The 25846-nt window shown below is 38.0% G+C and overlaps 4 protein-coding genes and 1 long non-coding RNA gene across 6 annotated transcripts; all 5 read left to right on the top strand.

Moving 5' to 3' along the window:
* The first annotated feature begins 1472 nt into the window (after positions 1-1472).
* LOC107225814 (spidroin-1-like) lies at positions 1473-3548 on the top strand. The gene is made up of 2 exons (XM_015666401.2): positions 1473-1632; positions 2014-3548. The coding sequence occupies exons 1-2, from the start codon at positions 1578-1580 to the stop codon at positions 3126-3128; spliced, it is 1170 nt and encodes a 389-aa protein (XP_015521887.2). The 5' UTR covers positions 1473-1577; the 3' UTR covers positions 3129-3548.
* Positions 3549-7649: 4101 nt separating this feature from the next.
* Positions 7650-10026, top strand: LOC107225812 (spidroin-1-like). Its single transcript, XM_015666399.2, has 2 exons — positions 7650-7796; positions 8263-10026. The coding sequence occupies exons 1-2, from the start codon at positions 7742-7744 to the stop codon at positions 9591-9593; spliced, it is 1386 nt and encodes a 461-aa protein (XP_015521885.1). The 5' UTR covers positions 7650-7741; the 3' UTR covers positions 9594-10026.
* Positions 10027-12033: 2007 nt separating this feature from the next.
* LOC107225838 (glycine-rich cell wall structural protein-like) lies at positions 12034-14061 on the top strand. The gene is made up of 2 exons (XM_015666434.2): positions 12034-12191; positions 13265-14061. The coding sequence occupies exons 1-2, from the start codon at positions 12137-12139 to the stop codon at positions 13438-13440; spliced, it is 231 nt and encodes a 76-aa protein (XP_015521920.1). The 5' UTR covers positions 12034-12136; the 3' UTR covers positions 13441-14061.
* Positions 14062-16761: 2700 nt separating this feature from the next.
* LOC107225810 (glycine-rich cell wall structural protein 2-like) lies at positions 16762-18620 on the top strand. Of its 2 annotated transcripts, XM_046732904.1 has the most exons (3): positions 16762-16919; positions 18119-18397; positions 18431-18620. In XM_046732904.1, the coding sequence occupies exons 1-3, from the start codon at positions 16865-16867 to the stop codon at positions 18454-18456; spliced, it is 360 nt and encodes a 119-aa protein (XP_046588860.1). In that variant the 5' UTR covers positions 16762-16864; the 3' UTR covers positions 18457-18620. The 2 variants fall into 2 exon arrangements, with proteins under 2 accessions (XP_046588860.1, XP_015521882.1); XM_015666396.2 differs by having other exon boundaries at positions 18119-18620.
* Positions 18621-23301: 4681 nt separating this feature from the next.
* LOC107225813 lies at positions 23302-25218 on the top strand. Its single transcript, XR_006903075.1, has 2 exons — positions 23302-23572; positions 24760-25218. It is a non-coding gene; the product is annotated as an uncharacterized LOC107225813 (long non-coding RNA).
* Positions 25219-25846: the final 628 nt, after the last annotated feature.

Genomic DNA, 25846 nt, shown 5'->3' with positions numbered 1-25846 from the left:
TTAGATATTTGATATTCGTTAAAGTTCAATTATTACTTTCCAAATTGTTAGAGACTCGATAACACGTAGTTGCCGATAATCAACACTCGGTCAAAAAAGATGGAAAGCTGATCCGTATGTTATTAAAATTACACTACATGTACCTGACAGAAACGAATTTGAGCGAATTGAGCGAAGATATCGACAGTTAAGGATGGTAAGGACGTTGTTTCATCTGCGTGTGCTATCGTCAGTGCAAAAACCACAGGCAAACGTTTTTCAAACGGATTTTTACTCTTTTCCTTGCCTCTTATTCAAACGGCACCACCCATTTGTCCTTGATTTATTCAACACTTGATTTACTGTGGAAAATATGTACCATACGAAAATGATACTCGGAATTTGCTAGGTTGATGTTCAAATCGTGCCACTACAGACAACGCGTTTTTAATGCAAATCATATCAACTTTTCGGCGTTTCGTTACCTAATATTTCGGATTCGATACCGTTTGAATCGCCTTCATTTGACTACGTTATTTTATTTAAGCAGATGAATAATTATTACTGAACAGGTTATTCTGCCTTGATTCCAGACGGGCTGTGGCAGACTAATTGGATTGAATTCTTGGAATAGAAGTGATTCGACTGATTTCTAATTATCGAATGCTTTCTTTAAGCTTAACGAATACTCACAGAGTAAATGATTTTGACCTCATTCGAACTCATCTCTAAGGCTGTCGATGCCCCTAATCTGTACCTTAAATTCGCGGATTGGCCAGTCTTCGTTTAGATAATATTTGTTCACCTAAATTTTTCTACGATATTCTATGCACCGTTAATTTGTGAAATGTCATTGCTCTTATTTATAATTCTATCTTGCTTCGGCAGATCATATCGTATCGATGAAACGCACCATTCTAGCTAAAAATTCCAGACGGTTTGCAAATGGTCTTGCGCTTTGTTTTAAGCACCAGAATATGTTTTAAAAAAAATTCATTTGTGCCAATGGATTATACCGCGACATTATAATCCAAACAATTCAAACATCTGCTCGCAGTGTATGCGTACCTTGGATTGCTTATGGTTAGGGATCCTTAGGGTCCGGATCCACGTAATGTCCCGGTATGTACGAGTATTATGTGCATACGGTCTATTAAATACACGTAGTCACGACCGCAGTAGTGATCACACCAGCGATAAAAATGTTCAGACGAGTTCAATACTAGGAGAAATCTGAAGCCTGTAGCCAAGCGAAGATCGTTGGATAGGATCTTCTATGAATGGAAGAAAGATGGAAAGTTAAAAATTCCCCGAGATTTCGTTGCCGATTTCATCTAGATTGGAATAATGTGACCAGGCTTACGAAGACGATGTCGTCCTTTGAGATCGTATCGAAAACTGTTAGTTATATCAGAAATTCGAGACTTGTATGTGTTGCACATTATCACCAGATTCCGAATTCGGAAGGGGTAAAAACGAAAGGTATAAAACTCTCCATGCTCTGCTAAAGTATCATCAGATCGAAGCATCGCGTCGACGATCATCCATCGAGTTATAGTTTCAAGTTTGGAATCGCATCGTCGAAAGTGATTTTCAAGATGATCAAGACCGCGACGATTTTACTCGCTCTCGCGATGTGCGCTACAGCCTCGTGTAAGTTCTCGTCATCTTTCATCGATTCCTATGGTTGCCTCATCAATATTCTTAGCTGCATCGTATTCCATAATTTCATGCTGGCCATTATTAAAATACTAAAATTCGGGCTTGGTGTTCCACAGAGCTGCTTCAAACTCTGGAAGAGAACAGCATTTGCTTTCTTTCCAAGTTCGAGACAGAATCGTGAAATCATTCGACATTTTGCCAATATTTTCTGCGAAAAGTAAAATTGTTTAAAAGTACGCGCGGAATTCCCAAAGGTTTGCATTGTCAATGTGCGAGAAAATCGTATTTGCATTTCAAAAAAAAGTTGCCTAAAGTTGTTTCTTTAAAACAATTACTCGTCGAGATACTTCACGTACTTATTGCTTCTTTCAGTCCAGAAAGGATCCAGCAGTGAGCAACAAGGAGGCAAAGGGTCCCAAGGTACACGACAAGAAGGATTCGGTGGTTTGCAGCAGAAAGAATTTGGCAGTCAGGGGGAATCCCGTTGGCAGCAAGGAGGAACCAGCGGAGCACAGGCAGGAATTGGTGGAAAACTAGGAGGGTTTGGTGGTCAAAAAGAATCTCGTTTGCAAGAAGGAGCAATCGGGGGAGCACAAGCGGGGATCAGTGAACAGGTGGCAGGATTCGATGGAAGGCAAGAAGCATTCGGCGGAAAACAAGGAGGACACGGTGGGCAGCAGATCAGACTCGGTGGACAAGAATCAGCTTTTGGTGGACAACAAGAAGGATTCGGTGGAAAACTAGGAGAATTTGGTGGACAAGGAGAATCTCGTTGGCAACGAGGATCTATCGGTGGAGCGCAAGCGGGAATCGCTGAACAGGTGGCAGGATTTGGTGGAAAACTCGGAGGAATTGGTGGACAGCAAATTAGACTCGGTGGACAAGAAGTAGCACTTGGTGGACTGCTAGGATTCGGTGGTCAGCAAGGAGGATTTGGAGGACAACAAAAAGTATTTGGTATACAAGGAGAATCTGGTTTCGATCAAGGAGCAATCAGGGCAACCCAAGAGGGAATCACTGAACAAGTTGTAGGATTTGTTGATCAGCAAGGAGCATTTGGTGGAAGGCAAGAAGGATTCGGCGGACATCTAGGATTCGGTGGACACCAGGGAGCATTCGGTGGGCAACAAGGCTTCAGTGCCCCGCAAATTGGACTCATTGGCCAGGAAGTAGCATTTGGTGGGCAACAAGGCTTCGGTGCTCCGCAAATTAGACTTGTTGGACAGGAAGTAGCATTCGGTGGACACCAAGGAGCATTTGGTGGACAGCAAGGACTCGGTGCCCCGCAAATTGGATTCGTTGGACAAGGAGTAGCATTCGGTGGACAACAAGGATTCAGTGCCCCGCAAATTGGACTCGTTGGACGGGACGTAGCGTTTGGTGGACTAAAGGCATTCGGTGGACCGACAGGATTTGGTTGGCAGCAAAGAGGACTTGGCGAACAGCGAGGAGGATTCGGCGGACAGAACGGCAGATATATATACTAGAATCGTTAATACGACGGTCGATGGCGTAGATTAGATAACAGCAAATGGTGCTTACTGTCTGATTAGCACGTATGCGACGACCAACCTTCGACATTCATTACTGTATACACGTCCTTTTTCTCCACGCATAAAATGGACTCGCAGAGAATAAGGGAACTCAAATAAGACGCAATCATGGATTTATCATAATGCACTTAGTGCCTAGCCTTTTCATCGTCCAGCTTCGCCCTCCGGATCGAAGAGGACAGCTTCAAGTACTTTCACGGGTTTTTCTTTCGACATTCTAGAATCGTCACTCACAGTTTTCCTTTCACGTTTCTCATCCTAAACTATTAACATTAATGCATTACAATCTTTATAATTCGTTTAATTTTTAGTTACGATTTTAACATTAAATTTTTTTACCACTTTAAAAACTTAGTTATTGTGTTATATTATTTAAACATTCGTTAGTACCTAAATATGATCAACCCAACACCACTTCCCAATATTTTATACAGATTCAACGCCAGGTAAGTCATGCAGCCTGAAAAACTTTTGAAAAATTATGTCCTGCACAAAATTCACGCTCCAGAACAAGCTTTGCCGAATGCAACTTTAATACATAAGTTGTACATGTAAGTTTGCAGAGTAATGAATCGCGGCTCTTCCAATTTCTTGTCTGCGATCAATTTACTAATATTTTCTACCTTGCTCAGGCTTTTCCATTGACTTCGCGAAGATTTTTACGCCCGTCAAGTTATCGCTCAACTTTACTTCGTCCACGAAAGTGCTTCGATTTTATTAAAAATACCCAAGTATTTATTCCTTCCCAAATTCCCCTTCTTCATAGTATAATAATTGCAATAATAATACGTTAAATTTACTATGCTAATTTTCGAATCGTCACACTAGATACAACTCACTTTTAACACAAATCGTATTCAGCATTTCGTTATCTAATATTTCGGATTCGATAACGTTCGAATTGACTTCATTTAATTATTAGTTATTTAAACGAACGAGGTTATTATTACTGAACAGGTTATTCTGCGTTGATTTCAGACATACTATGGTAAAATAATTGAATTGAATTTTCGAAATAAAAATAATTCGACTGCTTGCTAATTGATGCGATATAATTAAAGCGAATGATCTTGACCTCATTCGAACTCATTTCTGAGGCTGTCGGTTTCTCCAATCTGTACCTTAAATATTCGAGGATTAAGCTACTCTTCGATTAGGTAATGTTCGTCCACCTGAATTTTTCTAAGATATTTTACGTGCAATTAATTTGTGTAATTTCGCCGATACATTTCTCTTATTTATTATTCTGTTTTGCTCCGATTGATCCTATCGCATTGATAAAACTCACCAAATACCCATATGGCCTATATGTATAGGTGGATATCCAGTTAAAAATTTGTATTTCGGTAAGCTTGAATCTTAATCGATACTAGCTTCAAAATGGTATGCCTAGTACAGCTGATTGTTGCGCGGGCTCACTCGAGTGGATGAGCTTTATTGTCAGTGGTTTAGCAGATATTTATAAGATTGTGGAAGATAAATGACTACCCGATAATTGTGCTTGTATGCATCTTAATATATATATTATCAATAATGATAGTCCACCCGGTGAATCTGGACATCCAGTTAATAACGTTGTTAATGGGTATTAACTGTTGAAAAAACATGTTATTCAAATCTATGTACGAATACATAATTAGCGTTGCGCTGGTTCTCTTGATAGGATCGTTGACTCAATTGGGTAAACGTTTTTAGTAGGTTTTGGAAAAATTCGCATGATGCAATGTCTCAGTACACACGAGAATCTATAACTCTGCAATAAATTCTATACATCGTGGATCACGTCAGTCGGCATACCGTTGACATAAAATAACTAAACATTTTAAATTTTTCAACTTATTACCATAAAAAATGACCGATGAGGCTTACCGAGCAGATGACCCAGAGCACAGGAACTACGGAGCACAAATCTTGGACGACGATAATCACCAGGCAGAGGACCTGGAGTCCAGGAACTCGTCGAATCGCCAGGTCGACGAATCTAGAAAAAAAAAAATATTTCGGTAACGTCACTTTCTGGACATCCGGAAAGACGGACATCCGAAATTTGGTTTCGAACTTTAATACTATGTATGATGTATGATGATATGATGATGTATGATGATGATGATGATGATAATGTACGATATCTAAAGTCAGCCGAATACTCTGGACGGTTTGCAAATGGTCTTTTGCCTAGTCTTAATCATCACAATTTGTTTTCGAATATTTCGAAGCTTGAGCTGATCATGATATACATTATAAAAATATGCATCTGTTACAGTGGAAGTTGAAAATTCAGGTATTGTCAAGAATCCCTAGGGAATACTAATATTCACACAAGGCGTTTAGTTAAAACGGAGAATTTACCACGACCGTTGAAGACAAAATTTTAAGTAGTCACTCAATGTTGTTGGTATACATAAGAAAGGATGGTCTGGCTGTGGGCATTATTTACTGGTCTGACAATCAATTTACTGTCTGCGCTTGCTCAGTGTGCATCATTTCTATGTAAATATATAAAACGTCCGTTGACAATAGTATTGTTACAAAGGGTGTGAAATCACCCGTTTTTCCCCTTTCTAATGATCTAATAGTTACCACAGATGAAAGACATGCAAGAACTTCTCATATGCTATGAAATGAATAAGGTTGCTGCGCCAATCAAAATTATTGTGAAAACAATCTTGTTAAATTTGATAAAATAAAAAAATAATTATTGCCAGAAAAAGAGATGGAGCTCTTGACGCATTGTAAAAGTAGATGAACAAAAAAAAAAAAGTAAGGTTTTGTTTAAGTGTAAAGGGTGTCCCATTTTAATCAATCCAGTCAAATATTTTGAAAATCAATAATATTAGAGAAAAATGCTTCAGACAAAAGTTAGCCGAATTCATTTTGCTACGCATCCCGCCATTTTCGGGATATTGAATGTAGAAGCTTTTTTTTAAATGGAACTCGATTTTCAACATTCGGCAGGCAATAACGAATTTTCGACGCGTTGAACAATTTCTAACGAAAGTTTCGTACTTATTGATTATATGTATATGTTTTCGTAAATACGAGTTACGAACAACATTTTATTCCAAGGTTCCTAAGGAAATAAATAGATGTTCTTTTGAAAATAGTTGAAATAAAAACTTTTCAGAAAGAAAGCATTAAAAAATTGTTCACAAAAGGTTGAAAAAAATAATGATATATTAAAAGAAAAAACGGGGCACTACAGCAGGAGTATAAATGAAGTCTGGAAGGAACCTTCGTAAGAACATGCTTTAATTCGTAAGATCGCATATTACAACTTTGGTCTTGTGAAAAGAATCGACTTTAATTTTTAAAAAATGCTCCTACATTCGACATCTTAGAAGTGACGCTGCCTGTGACAAAACGAGTTCCGGAAGCTCTTCTCTGAAAGATTTTTCGAAACACGTTTAGTTTTCGAGATATTTGACTGGATTGATAGAAATGGGGCACCCTGTATGATGATTTCAAATTCGTTGCAGAATTTTTTATACAAATTAATTCTTCAAATTTTCGTCAATTTTGCGCGACGTGCAAAACAATACTTTTCCTTACGTGTATAGACAATTACCATCCGGAATAACTTCGATCATTCTTCCTTCCATTTTACCGATTCTAATCACTTTGAATATACATTTTTCTCAAATTTTGAAGTACAAATTTATCATGAAAACATGTGAATTACATAAAGAAAAAAACTTTGGAAACATACCTTCGCAGCGTCGTCGACAAGTTTTAAAACCGCTAACTTCACGACTTTTCCCTGATCTTTTTATACATAGAGATAACTACGAATAAATTTAAGAGTTTATTAGGTATATAATCGTTGTATCATTTCCTTTTCTCAGACCCCAAGGTACTATTATTCATCTTATCCCATAGACAAGGTTCTGCCTCTTTGTGAATCTAGCTAAAGGCTTTCCCTAATGATTGCCGACATTCACCAATAAAAGTGAAGGAAAACCTTCGGCAGAATCACTTTAACTGAAAATTTCAGGAATCGCTAACATTCCCTAGGGATTATTGCCAATCCCTGAATTTCCAACTTTCACTCTGACATATCGGTGGAGTATACATATTCACAGGTGTTATGTGAGAACGGCCTATTAAATACGTGTAGTGACGACTGTAGTAATGGTCACACCAGCGATAAAAATGTTGAAGCGATTTCAACGCTAGGAGAAATCTGAGGCCGGTAGCCATTGAAGAAGGCTGGACAAGATCTTTCATATGAATAACGAAAAAGATGGAAAGTTAAAACGTCCACGTAATTTCGTTGCCGATTTCATCTAGATTGGAATAATGTGATCAGGCTTACGAAGTCGACGTGGTCCTTTCAGATCGTATCAAAGACTGTTAGTTGTATCAGGAATTCGAAAATTCTATGTATCGCACATTATCGCCATATTCCGAATTTGGAAGGGGTAAAATCGGTAAGTATAAAACCCTCGATGCTCTGCTCTGCTATCATCAGATCGAAGAATCCCGTCAACGATCATCCATCGAGTTACAGTTTCAAGTTTGGAATCGCATCGTTGAAAGTGATTTTCAAGATGATCAAGACTACGGCAATTTTACTAGCTCTTACGCTGTGCGCTACTGCCTCATGTAAGTTTTTGTCAAATTTGTCAATCTTCATGCGTATAATGAAATCAATATTCATAGCTACATCCGTATCACACGATCACATTGTCTATCGGTAAAAAATAAAACCCACAGTCAAGTTACTGTTCAACAGTATCGCTCTAAACTCTGAAACAAGTGCAACAATTGATTTTTTCTAAATTACGTATATAGTGATAAAATCACTCGAGATTCAGCTCACGCCTTCTGGGTAAATTGAAATTGTTCCATCCCTGACCGTCACCCAACTAAATTGAATCTGTATGAAACTGTTCTTCAGATTGTACGCCCAGATTGAATTTCCACCGACTTGAACGGTCAATTTGCACAAAACTCGTCTTTGCATGTCGGACACACCTAGCGGGAGACACTTTAATTCAATTCATCCATTTACCCAAAATTTTCCCGTTAAAAAAACTCGTCGATTTACTCCACCATTCATTTCTTTCAGACCAGAGCGGATCGAGCAGTAGGCAACAAAGAGGTAGAGGGTTCCGAGGTGGAGCACAAGAAGGATTTGGTGGTTGGCAGCAGAGAGGATTCGGCGGCCAGGGAGAATCCCGTTGGCAGCAAGGAGAAATCGGTGGTGCGCAGGCAGGAATCGGCGAACAACAAGGATTCGGTGGTTCGCAGCAGAGAGGATTTGGAGGACAGGCAGAATCTGGTTGGCAGCAGGGAGGAATCGGTGGAGCGCAGGCAGGAATTGGTGGATTTGGTGGTCAAGGAGAATCTCGTTTGCAACATGGTGCAGTTCGTGGAGCGCAAGCGGGAATCAGTGAACAAGTTGTAGGTTTCGGTGGAAGGCAAAGAGAACTTGGTGGGCAGCAAATTGGACTCGGTGGACAAGAAGTAGCTTTTGGTGGACAGCAAGGAGGACTCGGTGGAAAACTGGGCGGATTTGGTGGACAAGGAGAATCTCGTTGGCAACAAGGAGCTATCGGTGGAGCCCAAACTGGAATCACTGGAATCACTGAACAGGTGATAGGATTCGGTGGAAGGCAGGAAGGATTCGGTGGTAAGCTCGGAGGAATTGGTGGACAGGGAGAATCTCGTTGGCAACAAGAAGCTATCCGTGGAGTGCAAGCGGGAATCACTGAACAGGTGGTAGGATTTGGTGGAAGGCAGGAAGGATTCGGTGGTAAACTCGGAGGAATCGGTGGACAGCAAATTAGAATCGGTGGACAAGAAGGAGCTTTTGGTGGACAGCAAGGAGGATTCGGTGGAAAACTAGGAGGATTTGGTGGACAAGGAGAATCTCGTTGGCAACAAGGATCAATCGGTGGAGCGCAAACTGGAATCACTGAACAGGTGGTAGGATTCGGTGGAAGACAGGAAGCATTCGTTGGAAAACTCCGAGGAATTGGTGGACAGCAAATTAGAAACGGCGGACAAGAAGTAGTACTTGGTGGACAGCAAGGAGGATTTGGAGGACAGCAAAAAGTATTTGGTAGACAACGAGAATCTCGTTTCGAACAAGGAGCAATCAGGCCAATCCAAGAAGAAATCAATGAACAAGTTGTTGGATTTGGTGAGCAGCAAGGAGCATTTGGTGGTAAGCAAGGAGGATTCGTCGGACAGGAAGTAGCATTTAGCCGACAGCGAGGAGCAATCGGTGGAAGACAAGAAGGATTCAGTGCTCAGCAAATTGGACTCGGTGGACAGGAAGTAGCATTCGGTGGACAAGAGGCGGTCGGTGGACAGACAGGATTTGGTTGGCAGCAAAGAGAACTTGGCGAACAGCGAGGAGGAATCGACGGACAGAACGGCGGATACGTATACTAGGATCGTTCATACGGCGGTCGATGGCATCGATTAGATAACAGCAAATGGTGCTCACTGTCTGATTAGCACGTATGCGACGACCAACCTTCGACATTCATTACTGTATACACGTCCTTTTTCTCCACGCATAAAATGGACTCGCAGAGAATAAGGGAACTCAAATAAGACGCAATCATGGATTTATCATAATGCACTTAGTGCCTTGCCTTTTCATCGTCCAGCTTCGCCCTCCGGATCGAAGAGGACAGCTTCAAATACTTTCACGGATTTTTCTTTCGACATTGTAGAATCATCACTCACAGTTTTCCTTTCATTTTTCCCTTGCTATACTCTTAACATTAATGCATTTTAATCTTTATAATTCGCTCAATTTTTAGTTACGATTTTTGTATTAAATTTTGTATTACTTTAAATAAACTTTAATATTGTGTTACATTATTTGAACATTTGACAATAGCTCATCCTGATAAAACCAACATCACATCCCACTATCTTACGCGCATTGAAAGTTAGGTTAATCGTGCAGTTTGAAAAAGTTTTGTAAAACCAAGTCATGCACAAAATTCCACCCCGAAGAAAATGCTTCGGAAACAGAAACTATAAAAATAAATTATACGCTTAGTCTGCGGAATAACGAATTATGTTAACAACATTGCGCAAATGCGTTATAATTGCAGATACGAAGAAACGTCTAATACAAAATCTCTGGGATTCAAAGGGTGAAAGAATTTGACGGTTATCGTATAAATTGTAGCAAGTCGAGCCGTTGACGACAGGTTAGAGTCAACTTGGTTTTATTTCAATGGAATGGTATATTTCTCTTTTGTAATCTGGAAGTGCATCGAATTCTGCATTGAAAATTATTGGCATTTAAAATGACTCAACCTTGATCGCTCTTGAGATGCGAACCAGACAAAGCGGTAAAAAGAGGGCTCCGCAAGGTACCGGTTATGCTGTTTCAATGCAATACGATACCGTATAATACGAGCCGGTTCGAGACGGGAAGCTAATTGATTTTTTCATGAAACTCGATCCTCAAGGCTGGTTTGTCTGATATTTTTGCGGTTGATGAAATAATATAACTAATTTAGCCTTCGTTATTTCTGACAACGAAATGACCAACAAAGCGCACATTACTTCGGAAAATAGAATATTTATTTTTTACAACGATCGCAAGTTTGTATTGAAGTGCTATTGAGAAGAGAAATATTGAGAGAGAGAGAAGAAAATTTAGAAAATACTAGACAGATTAAAAGTACCCTTAAGTTTCATTGCATCAAGTTATAGCGATTGTCGTTTCAAAATCGGAAGTGTTATTGAGCTGAAAACCTTATTGGCACATTTTCGCTGTAAAAACAGTAATCTGTGCAAATTTCAACCGAATCGCATCTTTGCTCGCATACAAAACCTTCTGAGAATATGGCAAATGTATAAGATACTCCGCTCACTAAGAATAATCTAAAAATCCGCGTAAGACTAGAAATATTTATAACTGACCGAAAAATGAGGTTGCCTATTTCTTAGCGAATGGATTATGAAACAATGAAGGCAATGAAAGATGCTCGATGATAAAATATCGGTTTGTTCTGAATATGAAAAATTGATTGACATCAGGATTCTGTTACATGATAAATGATAAGAAATCGAGCTTCAAATATTTCAACACTTGTTTTACATTCCGTTGGAATGATAAAATAAATAGTGAAATAACTTAGTTCGCACAAGTCAATCGTTTATTATTTTCGTTCTTCAGACTCCCCAGATTTAAAGTTTATTTGCAATGACAACTTACCATAACATTACTTCTATTGATGGAAGTCTTATGTTTTAGATCCTCATCTTTGTCTACCTATATTGATGAACAGTTTTTCACAGTTAAATCCCGCCTGAAGAGGAATCTTCATTTATATTCATCATTTATATACACATACATATTATATTTATATAGATTTGGTATACAGAAAGTGGAAAGCACAAAACGACCAATTTGCAAGAGAAACGACAAGTCCGATAATCAAACGATCTCTTTCTGTTTATAAAACGACAATTGTTAATCCAATCCCTTTAATAATACTTAATACTAGTTACTTCTTTAATTAACCTTTGAGGTTCAATGAAACGATGGTACATATTTGAATTAGAAAAAATAATGGTTATACGTCACGCGATTTTTTCATACATGCACTGTTCGACGTGAATCCGTTCAGACCGAGCTTAATGAGTGAACATTCAATAATGGTTATAGTCAAGCAGGTCGAGCAGACGTGCGTTATATGTTATGATATTCGACGGTGATTTGTGATAAACAAGCCACAAATAAAACGTTCAATTATGAAGAAAAAGGTGCAGGATTCCAACAGGAGTGGCCTAGTATGCAAATGCGAGACGTTGTAAACACATTTGGATATCGGGAGGGGTAGATCGGTGAGTATAAAACCCTGAGTGAGCTGCTAAAGAATGACCAGATCGAATTATCCACATCGTCAACGTTTATAGCTTCAATTTCCGAGTTTGCAAACGCGTCGTCGATTCCACCTCTCAAGATGTTTAAGACAATCGTACTTGTACTTGCCATCGCATTGATTGCTACTGCTATGCGTAAGTTTTTTCCACCTTTACTGAATACGATATAGAAATATCTGATATCCGTTGGAACAACAGTAACCTAGTACAAGAAAACTCTTCTCTTCGGGTAGAGAGTTGTATTTTATGCAAAGAAGAAGAGATCGGAAAGAGCAATATTCGTCTTACACGGAATCTCGTACGGTTTTTGAGCCCATTACCTATACATGGATCTATTCGGATCTTATGTTTTTCCCAGGCTTATGTCTGGTATTATTAGAATCCTATCCATGTAATAAAATTGGAATAAGAGACATGAACGTAGACAGCGGGCACAAAAACAGCTCAAGATTTCGGATGAGCTTGTAACGATTTTAGTTTCTTCTACAATCTACGCGATAGAATAAGAAAAAAACATAAATGCATAAAATCAGACACCAAGCGAAATTTAACTTTTTTGTATAATTTTTGGAACTTCGATTTTTGTTTTCTATTTCTCCACTCTTTCTTAAATTCGTTATTCTATGGTTGCAGTATAAAAGGGACACTACTCGTCGAAGGTCTATCAAACTTAGCCCGATAGTGAGAAAAAAAAAACAAAAAAAAAAAAAAAACATATTAAATAAAAAATAGCACACAGATGTATAAATAAAAAGATAAAACGATGAGTGAGGAGAAAATTGTCCGTAAAGTAAAATTGAGACGAGAGAGGTTTTTTAATCGGACATATATAGATACGCACAGAAGACGGTGATGATTTTAAAAATGAATGAAAAAGATTTAGATTGATATCTTTGTATTCTCGGTCCTATATTCTGTTAAAATTTCTACCTCGCCGGGATTTACGCTTCAACTCACTATTGTCACAAGCTCCAATTCCTTCACCCGACATTTTTTACGGGGAAGGTTATCAGAAAAATGTTGCAACATTATTTGTTATTAACAAATATACCTGTGCCTGCAATAGCGGATTTAAACGAGCCCATCCCGCACCTGACAACAGATTTAGCCACCTTCGAAATGCTTTGCCTGAACTTATCATCGCATGGTCGTTCATTTTATTTCAGTTTTTGTCTATCACTTGCAAACTGATTTCTCTCTTTTTATAGCCCAACGTGGCGGTGGATACGGAATTGGAGGCGGACAGTATGGCGGACAGTATGGCGGACAGTATGGCGGATACGGTGGGCATCACGATGATGGGTATCGGGGACACAATCAGGGTCATGGCCAGAACCATGGCCACGGCCATAACCACGGTCACCATCGGGGATATGGTCGTTAAATCAAGAATCGATATGGCGAACCGGAAATCGGGAAACAAATAATACGTTCACTGATCGTTCGGGATGTGCAAGAGTCCCGCGTCGAGCTTCGAATTTTTCGAAAATTTTCCACCACTTTGCAACAGTCCAATGAAACCAGAAAGGACAACATCTATTTTGAATTAAAACGCACCGTGTTCTTTTACGCTTTCTTAACTTTTCGTTCTTTGTATTTTATTTTTTAATATGTGATGGTTACGCGCCATTGATGCAATACAATTATTTGTTCATTCCGTTACAGGATTTCACGAATAAAAATATGATTACATCGATTTTTGATCATGATTGTTTTGTTCTAGTACGTAAACTTGGTATATTAAATTTTTAATCGTGTTAGTGGATGGAATTAATTCTGGGTGCAGTATTGTTCGGAAGCCTTCCTTCATTTGTCAATCACTGACTATACTGAGAGAAAAATGTACCCATTTAAAATAAATGCTTTCATTAACATTAGGTAAATACTGGAACTTGCGAGACTATGAAAAAATATTTCGCTCTAGAATGGCTTAATGAAATGCGACGTTACCACGTCACAATATAGCAATGAAATACTTCTATTAAATAAAGGCAATTATTCATTATTTGATTGTACATTCTGCTAATTTGCATTACAACAACAAACCAGACGTTATACCAGGTCTATGACCGAGCAGCCTCGACAGCTGATTATATGCGTATCCACACTGACAAGCCGAGCAATTCCTCCGATTGAGTAACGAGACCGTCTAATTCCAAGTGGTTTAGCAGCGTTTCACCTCTGACATTTAATACCTGATACAAGCTATTTCTGTCTCTCATAATACAGGCACTCATTGAAGAGCAAGTGTCGTTTATTTTATTGCTCTCGGTAATTTTCACATTCAAGTTTTCACTTGGGATTAAGGTATTTTCAGTGTTCTTTTTTATATCACCTGAAACTGGAATTAGGCCGTAGGCTGAGGAATGAAGGGGTTGGTATTACGAATTTTAAAAACTGTGAAAGATTAAAATTTTGAAATTCTTTAGAACGAACCCGAGTCTCCTAGAGTAGTGAAGAGTGTAGAGTTAAATTTAGTAGACACGTGACAAATCTGAGGAATCCTATCCACACAAGACAAAGCGCACAAATGGTCATGAACAGAATCCAATCTTAAAAAATACACGTCCAGTCGAATTTAGAACTAATTTAATATTAGACTCTAAAGTATTGATTCTACAAACTGTGTTGCTTTACATTACGGTTTGTGTTTGTTTGATAGCTTGACAAACAACTATTGCGAATTGAAATAGCAATAAAATTCATACAATAAAGCAGACGATTCAATTGCGTTGGAGGATTGAACAAAGATATTACTTTCTTACAAAATAGAAATACAGGAAGCGTTATTATTAGAAGTAAAAAAAAAAAAAATTGTATGAGCCGGTCATTTAATTGAATCTGTAATTATTCGAAATGAAACAGTTTTCAGTGAAACAACGAAGAGCCAAAATCATAGATGAAAAAGTCACGCGCCAAGGAAAATTTATACAAATAAAACTGACGAAACATTTGTATTAGAAATAATGAAGATTCTTTCAATGGTTGTTGTCTCCTTTTTTCTTCTTCATCGTTGTTACAAAGCAGTCATGCGAAATCAGAATATTTTTTTGACTGAATTCAAAGTTACAACAGCGAAGTTTCTTTCGCTTCATAGGACAGATTTATAATGAAATTAATACACCTTTATATTCTGTAACTAATAAAAATCCCAGTTTCAGTCAGCTTTTTATTGGCGATGCAAACGAAGCGGTACTAAATTCAATAAATGAAATTTAAATGTACGATACAGTCCATAATGCATTTTACGAATTTTTATTTGAAAACGAATCATAACCGACAGAATTAGAAATCCACTTAGAAAATAGTGGAAAGAATTATACGCTTGTGATGAAAATGAAACCTGCGAGATTTAGATTTCAGAGCACGCAAGTCATATTATATGCTATAAAATAAACGTTTCAGTAAAGTTCTCATCGAAACAAACGGTTAGCACCCTCTCTAAGATCATTATCCATATAGCATGAAAGCTGTCAATCGCTTTCTAAATTCCAGATCTCAATATCATAATTTACAATATAATACAGGGCTCATAATTCGAAATTAAATGTCTTACAATACCTACGAATTCAAGAGCGGAAAATCACATAGAGTGAAAAATGTACCAGGTAAAAATCCCAGCAACGCGAATGTTCGAACAATTAAAAACACTCAAAACCGAAGACCGGAGTTTGAAACAGGCACCGCTGGACGATAGTAAAGTTACCCTTGTAAAGTAATACTAATAACACTTGCAATGTGTTCGCCATATTCGAAACGTTTTAACGTATAGTCATTTTGAAGGTTATCAAGAATTTTGGACTTGGGGCCATTCAACGAATATGTTTGTTTGACCAGATCCCCAAAAAATAATATATAAAAAAATCTCGACCCCTCTCACTTTGCCAGAGTTTTTTTTATTTGTCTATTAATCCATAATTCGATCTATTTTTAAGACTGTCCGTAATGGAACGTATTCGAGGTAGATAAATAAATATATCGAACGTTATATCCCCCCCCCCCCTTTCTCTAAAAACAAACGTATTTGTTGAACAGCCACGTAATAGTTTTCATCTACTGCGAAAATGACCTTTTTGTGGATTATTTGGACATTTTTAATTACAGATGTTCAGTGTTAAAATTTAGTACATCTAGAAATACGAATTCTTGACGTTTCGGATTGGATAATAATGTGACTGGTACTTCGATGAATAAACAGCTATTTTACATACACGTCCTTGAAGTCTTGTGCTCTACCGTCTTTGGAACGTTTGGATCTCACCAAGGGTCATGGACACGCCGTTCTAAGGCAGCTTGATAGCAAGTCGATACTCAAACATGGCGAATCATGACCGACAAAAATCGATTTCATAGAATTCTCGTCCAACGTATGTTCGTCGGCTCATGAAAGGTACGGTTGTAAGATCGGTGGACGGTGCTATTTTAGTTTCAAATAAGTCTGTCATCGTGAAACAACGATATTCGCTGTCCATGACCGCTCGTCAAAGTCAAAATTTGAACATGGACCCCTGGAGCATAACCGTGAGCAAAAAGTCGCTATATTCTTCGTGAAAAAAAGTCATCTTGCCGTCTTAAGGAAGAGCCAAAAAAACACGGAACCCTGTTGCGGACTTGAAATTGTACTCGACGTACACCTGTGTCAGCAAACATCACGCACCGTGTGAAGTGAGTATTTAGACGACGGAAGGGGCAGATAGATAAGTATAAAATCGCAGATACGCAGCTCAGTCTCGTTATATCAAAACACACCGTGAACTATTATCGCTGGTCCCGTTTCAACAAGCATAGTCGATCCTAATATTCTCAAGATGATCAAGACTGTAGTCATCCTACTAACCATCGCCTTGATTGCTGCCGCAATGCGTAAGTTTTTGCTTCGCCATATTTAATTATAAAAGCACAAGATTAGAAAATTTTACGCTTTGTTCGGCTGATAATGTTATAGTTCATTGACTGATCCATTGATGGATATTTAAAGAATAAAGTGTATCAGATGTTCAAAATTTGTGTTCGAACTTGCTCATAGTCGAAGTTTAGCATTGAATTGAGTCTTTGGATGGATTGAAAATACCTTTAGCAATCACGAAGTACATGATACTTATGTACTTGATATTGACTAAATATCAAGTACGAATGTATTTTGTACTTTGTGAAATAAGAAATTCTAATTAACGTTGTATTGTTAATATAAAAACCTGCATGCTAATTCAGCATTTTGTGACATTCGCAAATACCTGAAGAATATTTTGTATGAGAAAATTATCACGTGTAAATTGCAATCTACTACAAGACTAGTTGCAACGTAAATTTTGTAGAAAGCGTTTGTTCATTTTCTGAAACATATAACAGTAAATACAAGGATGATAAAAAAGTTATAATGCTAATGTAGAAGTTTAAAGTTTCTCCGGAAAATATTATAAATATCGAAACTATGATTTCAAATTTCATACATGCATCGATAAAACAGCTGCTGGCATGACCGATACAACCGCGTAAATTTGAAATAATAAGGTCACATACAATGCATTTGACAACTCACGACTATTTTTCGATTTGTGAACTTTGTAATTACGGCATTGACATGTACTAATTACCTCAATACTGTAGTACTTTGAAATTACTAGAATTATGAACACGAAGTACAACGGTACTTAGTACTTATTGCATTGCTCAAAACATAATCCATCTGTACTGGGTGATTGATAATTTGATCAGAACTGAGTAATTTTTACTCCTATACTTTGAATCTGAAAACTACAAATATGGCACAGTGACCAAAATATCTTATACCCTATTTCTGTTTAGAGGATATGACAATTTAACCTAATAACATTGCCGTTGGGTGTAGTAAAACAGCAAACGACTTTAAAACTGTAATTTACGAATATGAAATACATTCTTCCATTTAATTTCTTTATCAAAAGAGTAGATAAAACTTCTTGTACAGAAAAGTATTTTACTGTGGCAAAATATGCACGAAAACTGATCAATCGATTCTCTACCAAATGTCGTTTTTCCTTACTTTCGAAAGTAATCACCAACTAATCGTTTTCAAATCTCAGCCCAATTTGGTGGCGGCGGTCAAGGAGGATCTTCAGGATTCGGTGGACCGCAAGGAGGAGGATCCTCAGGATTCGGAACACAGCAAGGAGGATCCTCAGGATTTAGTGGACAGCAAGGAGGAGGATCCTCAGGATTCGGACCACAGCAAGGAGGATCCTCAGGATTTAGTGGACAGCAAGGAGGAGGATCCTCAGGATTCGGACAACAGCTAGGAGGATCCTCAGGATTCGGACAGCAGCAAGAAGGATCCTCAGGATTCGGTGAACAGCAGGGAGGAGGATCCTCAGGATTCGGACAACAACAAGACGGAGGACCATCAGAATTTGGCCAACAATAAGGCGGAGAATCATCGGTGTTGCGTGGAGGCAATGGAAATTACTATATATTTTAAAATGGAATAGCCAACGCGGATAACGCGAAGAAACTTAGTCTTCTGCATATGTTTCATAAATAAGTTTTTCTTTCCTATCACGATAATAAACTTGAAATGGTCAAAATGTACACATGACATAATGCAATCCATCTTCCCGTCTGTTTTTTCCTTTCCTCTTTTCATTAACCTTTCAACTCACAGGATAGATTTTATCAGAAAAAAAAGAGCAGAGAGATGGTTCTCCTCGTTACCGATTTTGCGAATCCATTTGTCCTGAGGATGATTCTAAATTGTTCAAACAAAACCGCAGTAGCTTGTCGACCGAAATGATTAGGTAAGCGTTTCTTTTTCATCGGTTACGTGAGCATCGGATTCAGCGTAACATTGGCCGGCTAGCTGAAGCATGGCTTTACAGATTTTGACCCGAGGCGATGCGAGTCTGTTGGTCCAAGGCCAAGGTCAAGTCAATGACCTGTGATATTCTGCACACACAATCATCTCCTTGCATCCTGTCGCAAGTAAACACCATTTACAAACGAAGTTAAAGTTCTGAGGTCATTCTTTCATACTGAGACTAAACAATAATTTATTAAGCTTGTACGGAACCAGATAAGAAACGATATCAGTGTCTTATCCTGACCGTGAACCTTGGTCTGCGAACTTTGTCTTTCACTTTACAAGATAACTAAGCGTTGTGCCTGTTGTTCGCTAAAGTTTCATGCAAAATTTGGAAACCTGTCTTCGTTAGTAAATGGTTGGTGCGAAATTTTGCCTGAAGGAATTAGAAAGGAGGATTAGAACGATACTTGATCGAATTACGGGATAATTATACGAGTGATTATGTAACGTGCTTTTTACGTGGATGCTAGATGTTTTTCACATAAGTAAAGATTTGCTTGATTAATACGGTGATTGATGAAATGGCAATTTCACTGTACCGTGAAACTACAAGGTTACGGGCATTGCTATTCGTTGTCACGGAACATTTTACTGTCGGATTTATGAGGTCGAAAAATTCTCAGGGTAAACAGCTAGAGTCAATTGTGAATTTTAAATGCAAATTACCCTCAAAACGATTCAATCGCATGCTACGATTTCCTTATTAAAACCTTACTCGAAGTGGTTTTGAAAGAGAATTTCTTTTGTGTTTCCAATTCGTTTGAAGGACCATTGAAACTGTTTCAAATTAAATGCCATATTACGCTGATCGTTAAGTCGCTTTACGAATATTCTCTCACTGCAAGACATCTGGATTGCTATTTCAGAGAGCCAGAATACTTTCACTCTACTTTTTACTTCCGTGCGGAATTTAGCTCCAATAGAAACCAAAGCCAAGAAGAAAATCGAATCTAGAACTCCGCGATCGATTTTAATTTCTTTAACGAGTCATGTGACGGGGACGTATTAACAGCTAGGTTTAAAAAAAGTGATTAAAAAACAGAGGTGGAAATAGTAAACAAATAGTGTGTAAAACGTAACCGCGCAACGAATTGACAATGGATTAGCAGGGGAGCGACGGATTGTATAAAAGTCGAAACAGAGCGACTGAAAATCATTCGATCGAATCAGTTCGCCAAAACTTCCTTGGCATTGATATATCGACAATTTCGACATGACCAAGACGATCGCGATCTTTCTGCTGGCAGTCGCTCTAATCGCAACATCGGCGATGGGTGAGTTTCCTCGACTTACATTGACAGTGCTTAAAACGTCTGCACAGATCGTTCGTTTGGTAAAAAAAAGCACAATTTTTTAATTCATCCTGATTCTACTCATTGTCAAGTGAAATATTGCTTCACAAACAATTTATGCATTCAAATGAGGAATATTAACTGATCTTATGGATTGTTGGATTCTACTAAATTCCGATTTTAAAAAGACAGTTCACACACGCTGGGATTGAACAATATTACTGTCACTTTGATTTTAGTGCTCGCAACTTTGTCGCAGCTGTGAAATTTTCTAATTTTATTCAAGCATTTTCTGCGCAGTTTCAATTGTAAATTTCAACTCCCATCCGTATTTCCACTTCACAGCTCAGCCATAGGTTGAGATACGAGCACTTTTTCGAACGCTGAGTTCCCTCACTTCCGAACTTGAAAAAACCCAAGCCCCTGTCCAACGATTCTTCTCACATTAGCTCCCTGATTAATGACTAAGCTATTTTTTTCGCCTTGTTTCAATAATAATAATAATAATCCCGTGCAGTCCACACCGCAAACATCGATCCGCTATTTCAGTCTCTACACATGATTGATCGCTGCGAATTAGTGCTCTATAATTTGTTTGCAGGTTATGTATATCGTATGCGATTAATGCTTTCCCACGGCTTGTGGCCCGTAAACAAAAATCAAAAACTGTCAGCACTTGACGTGCTCGCCATTTCTGATCAAGCAAATCCCTCTTTATCGAATCGATTATTCATAATCAAGTCTGTTTCCAATTCCTAGCCCAATTCGGAGGTGGACCTGGAGGATTTGGCGGCGGGGGTGGAGGACCAGGATTTGGAGGTGCAGGAGGAGGAGGTCCAGGTGGATTCGGTGGAGGTGGAGGAGGTCCGGGCGGATTCGGTGGAGGTGGAGGAGGTCCGGGTGGATTCGGTGGAGGTGGAGGTGGACCAGGATTTCTCGAAGCAGGATTTGTCGACGAAGGTTTTGTGGATGAAGGATTCGTAAACGAAGGAATCGGCAGAAAATGACTGCGCGGTTGCAACCGTGAAGATCTGCGATTAAAAAGGACCTCGCAAGAATCGGGATTTGACAATGGAAACAATTCTTTAAATATTTCACCTCGAATTCTGTATATTATTAATCCTCACTGTATTCGCAATGCAAAATAAATATCAAAAATGTAACAAAACTTAATAAATGGAAAAACAAAATATGGAAAGGCTTATTTCACACGCAGGTTACATGTTCTTACAATGATTGACGGTAAACTGAAAAAAGTTAATCATTAAAAATGGAGAAACTACTTCGCACCTTTAATTAATGTTGATAAACGATTTGTGGTTAGTTAAAATTCATGCTGTACTTTTTTTTTTATATTCTTACAAAAATGCATACGCAAAATTCCAGGAAAACTCGGTCTCCTGTCACGTGTTTTATTTATTCTTGTAATTGGTATAATGCGCAGCGTATCGAAAGAACGACGCGTGATTAAATTAAGATTTTCCCCGAAACCGGTTTGGGAATAAATTTTTCTATTGTAAAATTCCTGTTTCTCGAATCACATATCTTCTGGTCGAAAGCCTTTCAGTCTCAGCGTTTCGCTCTCATGGCGAAAAAGTTACACGGTCGCATCAGATACTAGAAGCAAATAGTACCGGTTTTTAAATTTACATATCAATTGTAAATATGCGTACACTGAGTTCTTTCATCGCAGTAGCGTAATTATTTAACGACGAATGAGTAAATATTTACTGATTACTGATTAGTAACCAGAAAGCATATATATATATATGTATAAATAAATCTTCGCAACCAATAATTCAATTTTTATAAAGATCGGATTAGATGTAAAATAGTAAATAGCTTACGCATTATAAATCATGAAGCTCGTGACTCGTAACGCGTAAAATTCAGGTCTTGTCTCGCCTCGTATAAGTTTTTATTCTTACCACCCACGCTTATAGCTGGTATAATAATACGTTTCGGTGAATTAAAGAGGCGACTGTTTGTAGAATAAAAATACACCGTCTCGAAATCAAGGTCACGGGCAATTCTATATTCTTGATTCAAACATAAATACATACATTTTTATTGCAAATTTATAGTAACTGTACAGACGAAACGTTTTGCTCTTCGTCGGATTTGGTGATATAAGAAGAGTATTGGTTTTGGTCGGAAATAACTTTTTCTAATTTCAACGAATCTTTACGTTTTCGAACGTCTAGAATCCGAAAAACCGGTTGTTAGAAAAATCTCGGCGAGATCAACAAACTCTGACGATGATCTCGGAAACGGGTTTGATAAAAAAATGTAAAACTTACAGGATTTTGCAAGAAAATGATGGGCATGAAAAATTGCCATGTTCTGTTTAATTTGAACTTCCGGTTCTACCGGAAATAAATTTTTTAAGGTTTTATCGATAAACATAACTTTTTCTAGATAAACGATTGCGTTTTTCCCAGTTTATATATTTCTTTTTTTCACAATGTACAGATTAGGTTTGTCAGAATTTTTTCTTTTGTAATTTACTTTCAAAACTTTTTCAATTGGCTACCAAGTCCCATCAGTTTCAGATTTTTCATTCATCCATTTTCGAGATCATTGCGGAAGTTAGTCGAACAGACCGACAGATTATTCCCTTTTTCATATTGAAAAAAATTATCGCAGAAAAACTGTTTTTACTGCTTGTTTTCAGTTCATAGAAACGACGCGAATAGTTGAAAATAAGTCGTATCGAAATGGTCTTGACGCAGAATTTCAATTCAACTTTCCGTTCCACTTTTTCCAAAACAATGTGACGAAAACCGATTTTTCCAGGCTTTCGCGTTGATCCGCTGATCAAAACTTTACAATCTGCAACGATTCTTCTTTCACGATCAACCTGCCAGGATACGTTCACCTTACATCACACCAACCGGTCGTGAGTATATTTTGTTCCAACCGATCGACGATCCGCCGTTCAACTCGAGTGAAAATCAAGGTTACAAGAAGCACATACAATGACATCGGGGATTCCCTGCACGGGTTTCAATAATTCATCCGTAGAGTAGAGCTGGCAGAAGGTGGGACCGGGTAAAAACTTGTTGACAAAATACCGCGAGTAAGGTAGAAGAAATATATTGGCGAGAAGGGAAACCGAATAATAATAGTAACGTGTAACTAATTACAGCGAAACGAATTTACAGCCGCGCCAACTTATCTAACATGCATCTCTATATTCGGAGCGTTGAGGGAAATGGTATAAAAGCCGAAATAGATCGGCGAGAAATCGTCAGGCGTATATTTCGCGGTTCGCTAAAAGCATATTGTCAGAATCGCATTTGCAATCGGTGCCGGATACTTTGTCAAAATGATTAAGTTGATTACTATTCTTCTGCTCGCCGTCGCGCTTTTCGCTTCCTCGTCGATGGGTACGTTTAATTGTTAATTATTATATTATATTCGACGAGTTTATTGTTAAATCATGCATTTAGATTGAGACAGGTTTAAAAAATCGTATTTCCGGAACCAAAGGCGGTTGCTAATTGTGAAAAAGTGACGCAAGCATGCATATAATTGAATTTTTTTTTACAGTCGTGAGGCACGGGTTCAATATTTTAGTAAAGAACTTTTGGCTGGAATTGTATAGTTTTTATGATAAAATTTTTTTGAGTGACACATTTTGTTGTCTACCAGATTAGCGAATTTAAGTGTTAATATCATTGCAGTTTGCTACAAGTTAAATCAACTTGTCCAAGCTTGCGAAACGTTTTCTGCTGCAGTGAGACTATATTAACATTATAATTAGTTAGTCCAGTGAATTATTTCTCTCTGCGAACGATCATCACCCTCAGCAGAACTATCAAATCCTGTCTATATGCGAAAAGTTTCTTCCTCGTCTCTATCATTTAGCTCGTCTTCCTCCATTTTTGCCCTACCATCGATATTTAGTAACCGTTACAGAACCCGTCACTGTTTCTTTTCATTCCAGTTTGTTTGTTAATGGTCAGAGAAGTTTTAGTATTTATCTCGAATTACCGAATCCACACGAGTTATTCGTTGATCAAATTTCATTGCCAACAGTTGCTTAGTAAAATTCTTATAAAATGTATGCCGTTGTAATAAGGGATCAAATGTTGTTCCAATCACAAGAAAATGTACGGCAAGTGAATATCGAGTGTGATTATAGCTGTTAACAATATATTTTATGGTTATTGCAATATTGAATCTGTTTTGTGTATGGTTTTCGCACCGATGTAAAATCATCGCAGTAGCTATAAGAAAGTATAGTACAAGTGACCATTGTCACATAGCAAATACAGTAACACTACATTTTATGCTCATAGCTACTAAAATGGTTTTCATTTGGTACCCGGAACTATATTTTACGTTTATTATAAACAACGAAAATAGTTAATATCTGTATAATAACCTGCACACCGGTAACGGCTCTTGATGTGTTCATAAAAACCAGGAACCAGATTAATTATCGACTCACAGCCAAATCTTGGAATATAGGTATCAGAAGGAGCATTTATTTGATGCACTGACCGTATCTCAGTGATAATAATGAAATTCCCACTAGAATTTGACGTGACGTTCATCTTCTCATCCTTAGCTCAGAATGGCGGCAATAACGGTGGAAACGGTGGTGGAGGTTTGGGAAATGGAGGTGGCCAAGGAGGAGGAGGAGGAGGTCAACCAGGAGGTGGAATCGGTGGACTTGGAGGTCAAGGAAATGGAGACGGCGGAATCCTGGGAAGCAGCGGATTTTCAGGACTGTCGGGGTTACTGGGAGGATTCGGCAGGAGATAAACGTGCGATTACGATCATGATCCTGGCTCTTCTCAATCGAAAATGGCGATTCGTAAATGATATGGATAACGCATGAATCTGGACACGTCTTAAGATTAGTGACTAGCTATTTTTCTGCAGTAATTATAATGCACACTGTCTTGTAAAGTCGAAAATCTCGCAATGTTTGAAATTAAAATAAAAAGGTGAATATTATAAATAAAAACGGACTACAAGTATCTGTACCATATTCGATACTTTTTATAAATCTCAATACGAAATACTCGAGTACATTGATTATTTGTAAAACTACTTATGTTTGTAAGCTGCGAAGATATCCCTGAGAATATATAAATGGAAAATACTGGAATTACGAAACGAAGGTAATTAGATATCGATGCTTCGAAAAAATCGGAAAAAATTCAAACTTCATTCTTTCGATATGTATTTTGATTGCGCGAAAGGGCAATCGGATTAAAACGTGGAATACCCCATGTATAAATAATCGTGCGAAACAAGGAGGCAATTGTCTTTTTGCCTCGCTTATTTTCAATATTCGCCTTCGGCTCACCAACGACTAATATTTAAAACTTAACATACATTACAATATACTATTACATCCTGATTTAAATTACGATTACCGACGGATTCGCTTCGAGTGCGTAAAAATACTGCAAGAAATACGATATTTAACGAGAAATTATCAATAGGTCAAAAATGATCGATACCAACTCCTGTCCATTGAATAATAATTACAACTGAATATAAATATTTTTCCCCGAACTCCGCGTCGCGTCATCTACGCAGGTACCACTTTATAATCGAAGACCCGATCAGCAGCATATTTATACAAGAGGTTATACCAGCGACAATAATTAAGATTCGTAACTCGCGACATTTAGTGAAAAGAC

The sequence above is a fragment of the Neodiprion lecontei genome, chromosome 2 (assembly GCF_021901455.1).
Source record: "Neodiprion lecontei isolate iyNeoLeco1 chromosome 2, iyNeoLeco1.1, whole genome shotgun sequence".
Taxonomy (NCBI): Eukaryota; Metazoa; Arthropoda; class Insecta; order Hymenoptera; family Diprionidae; genus Neodiprion; species Neodiprion lecontei.
This window is presented reverse-complemented; position numbering and strand designations above follow the sequence as displayed.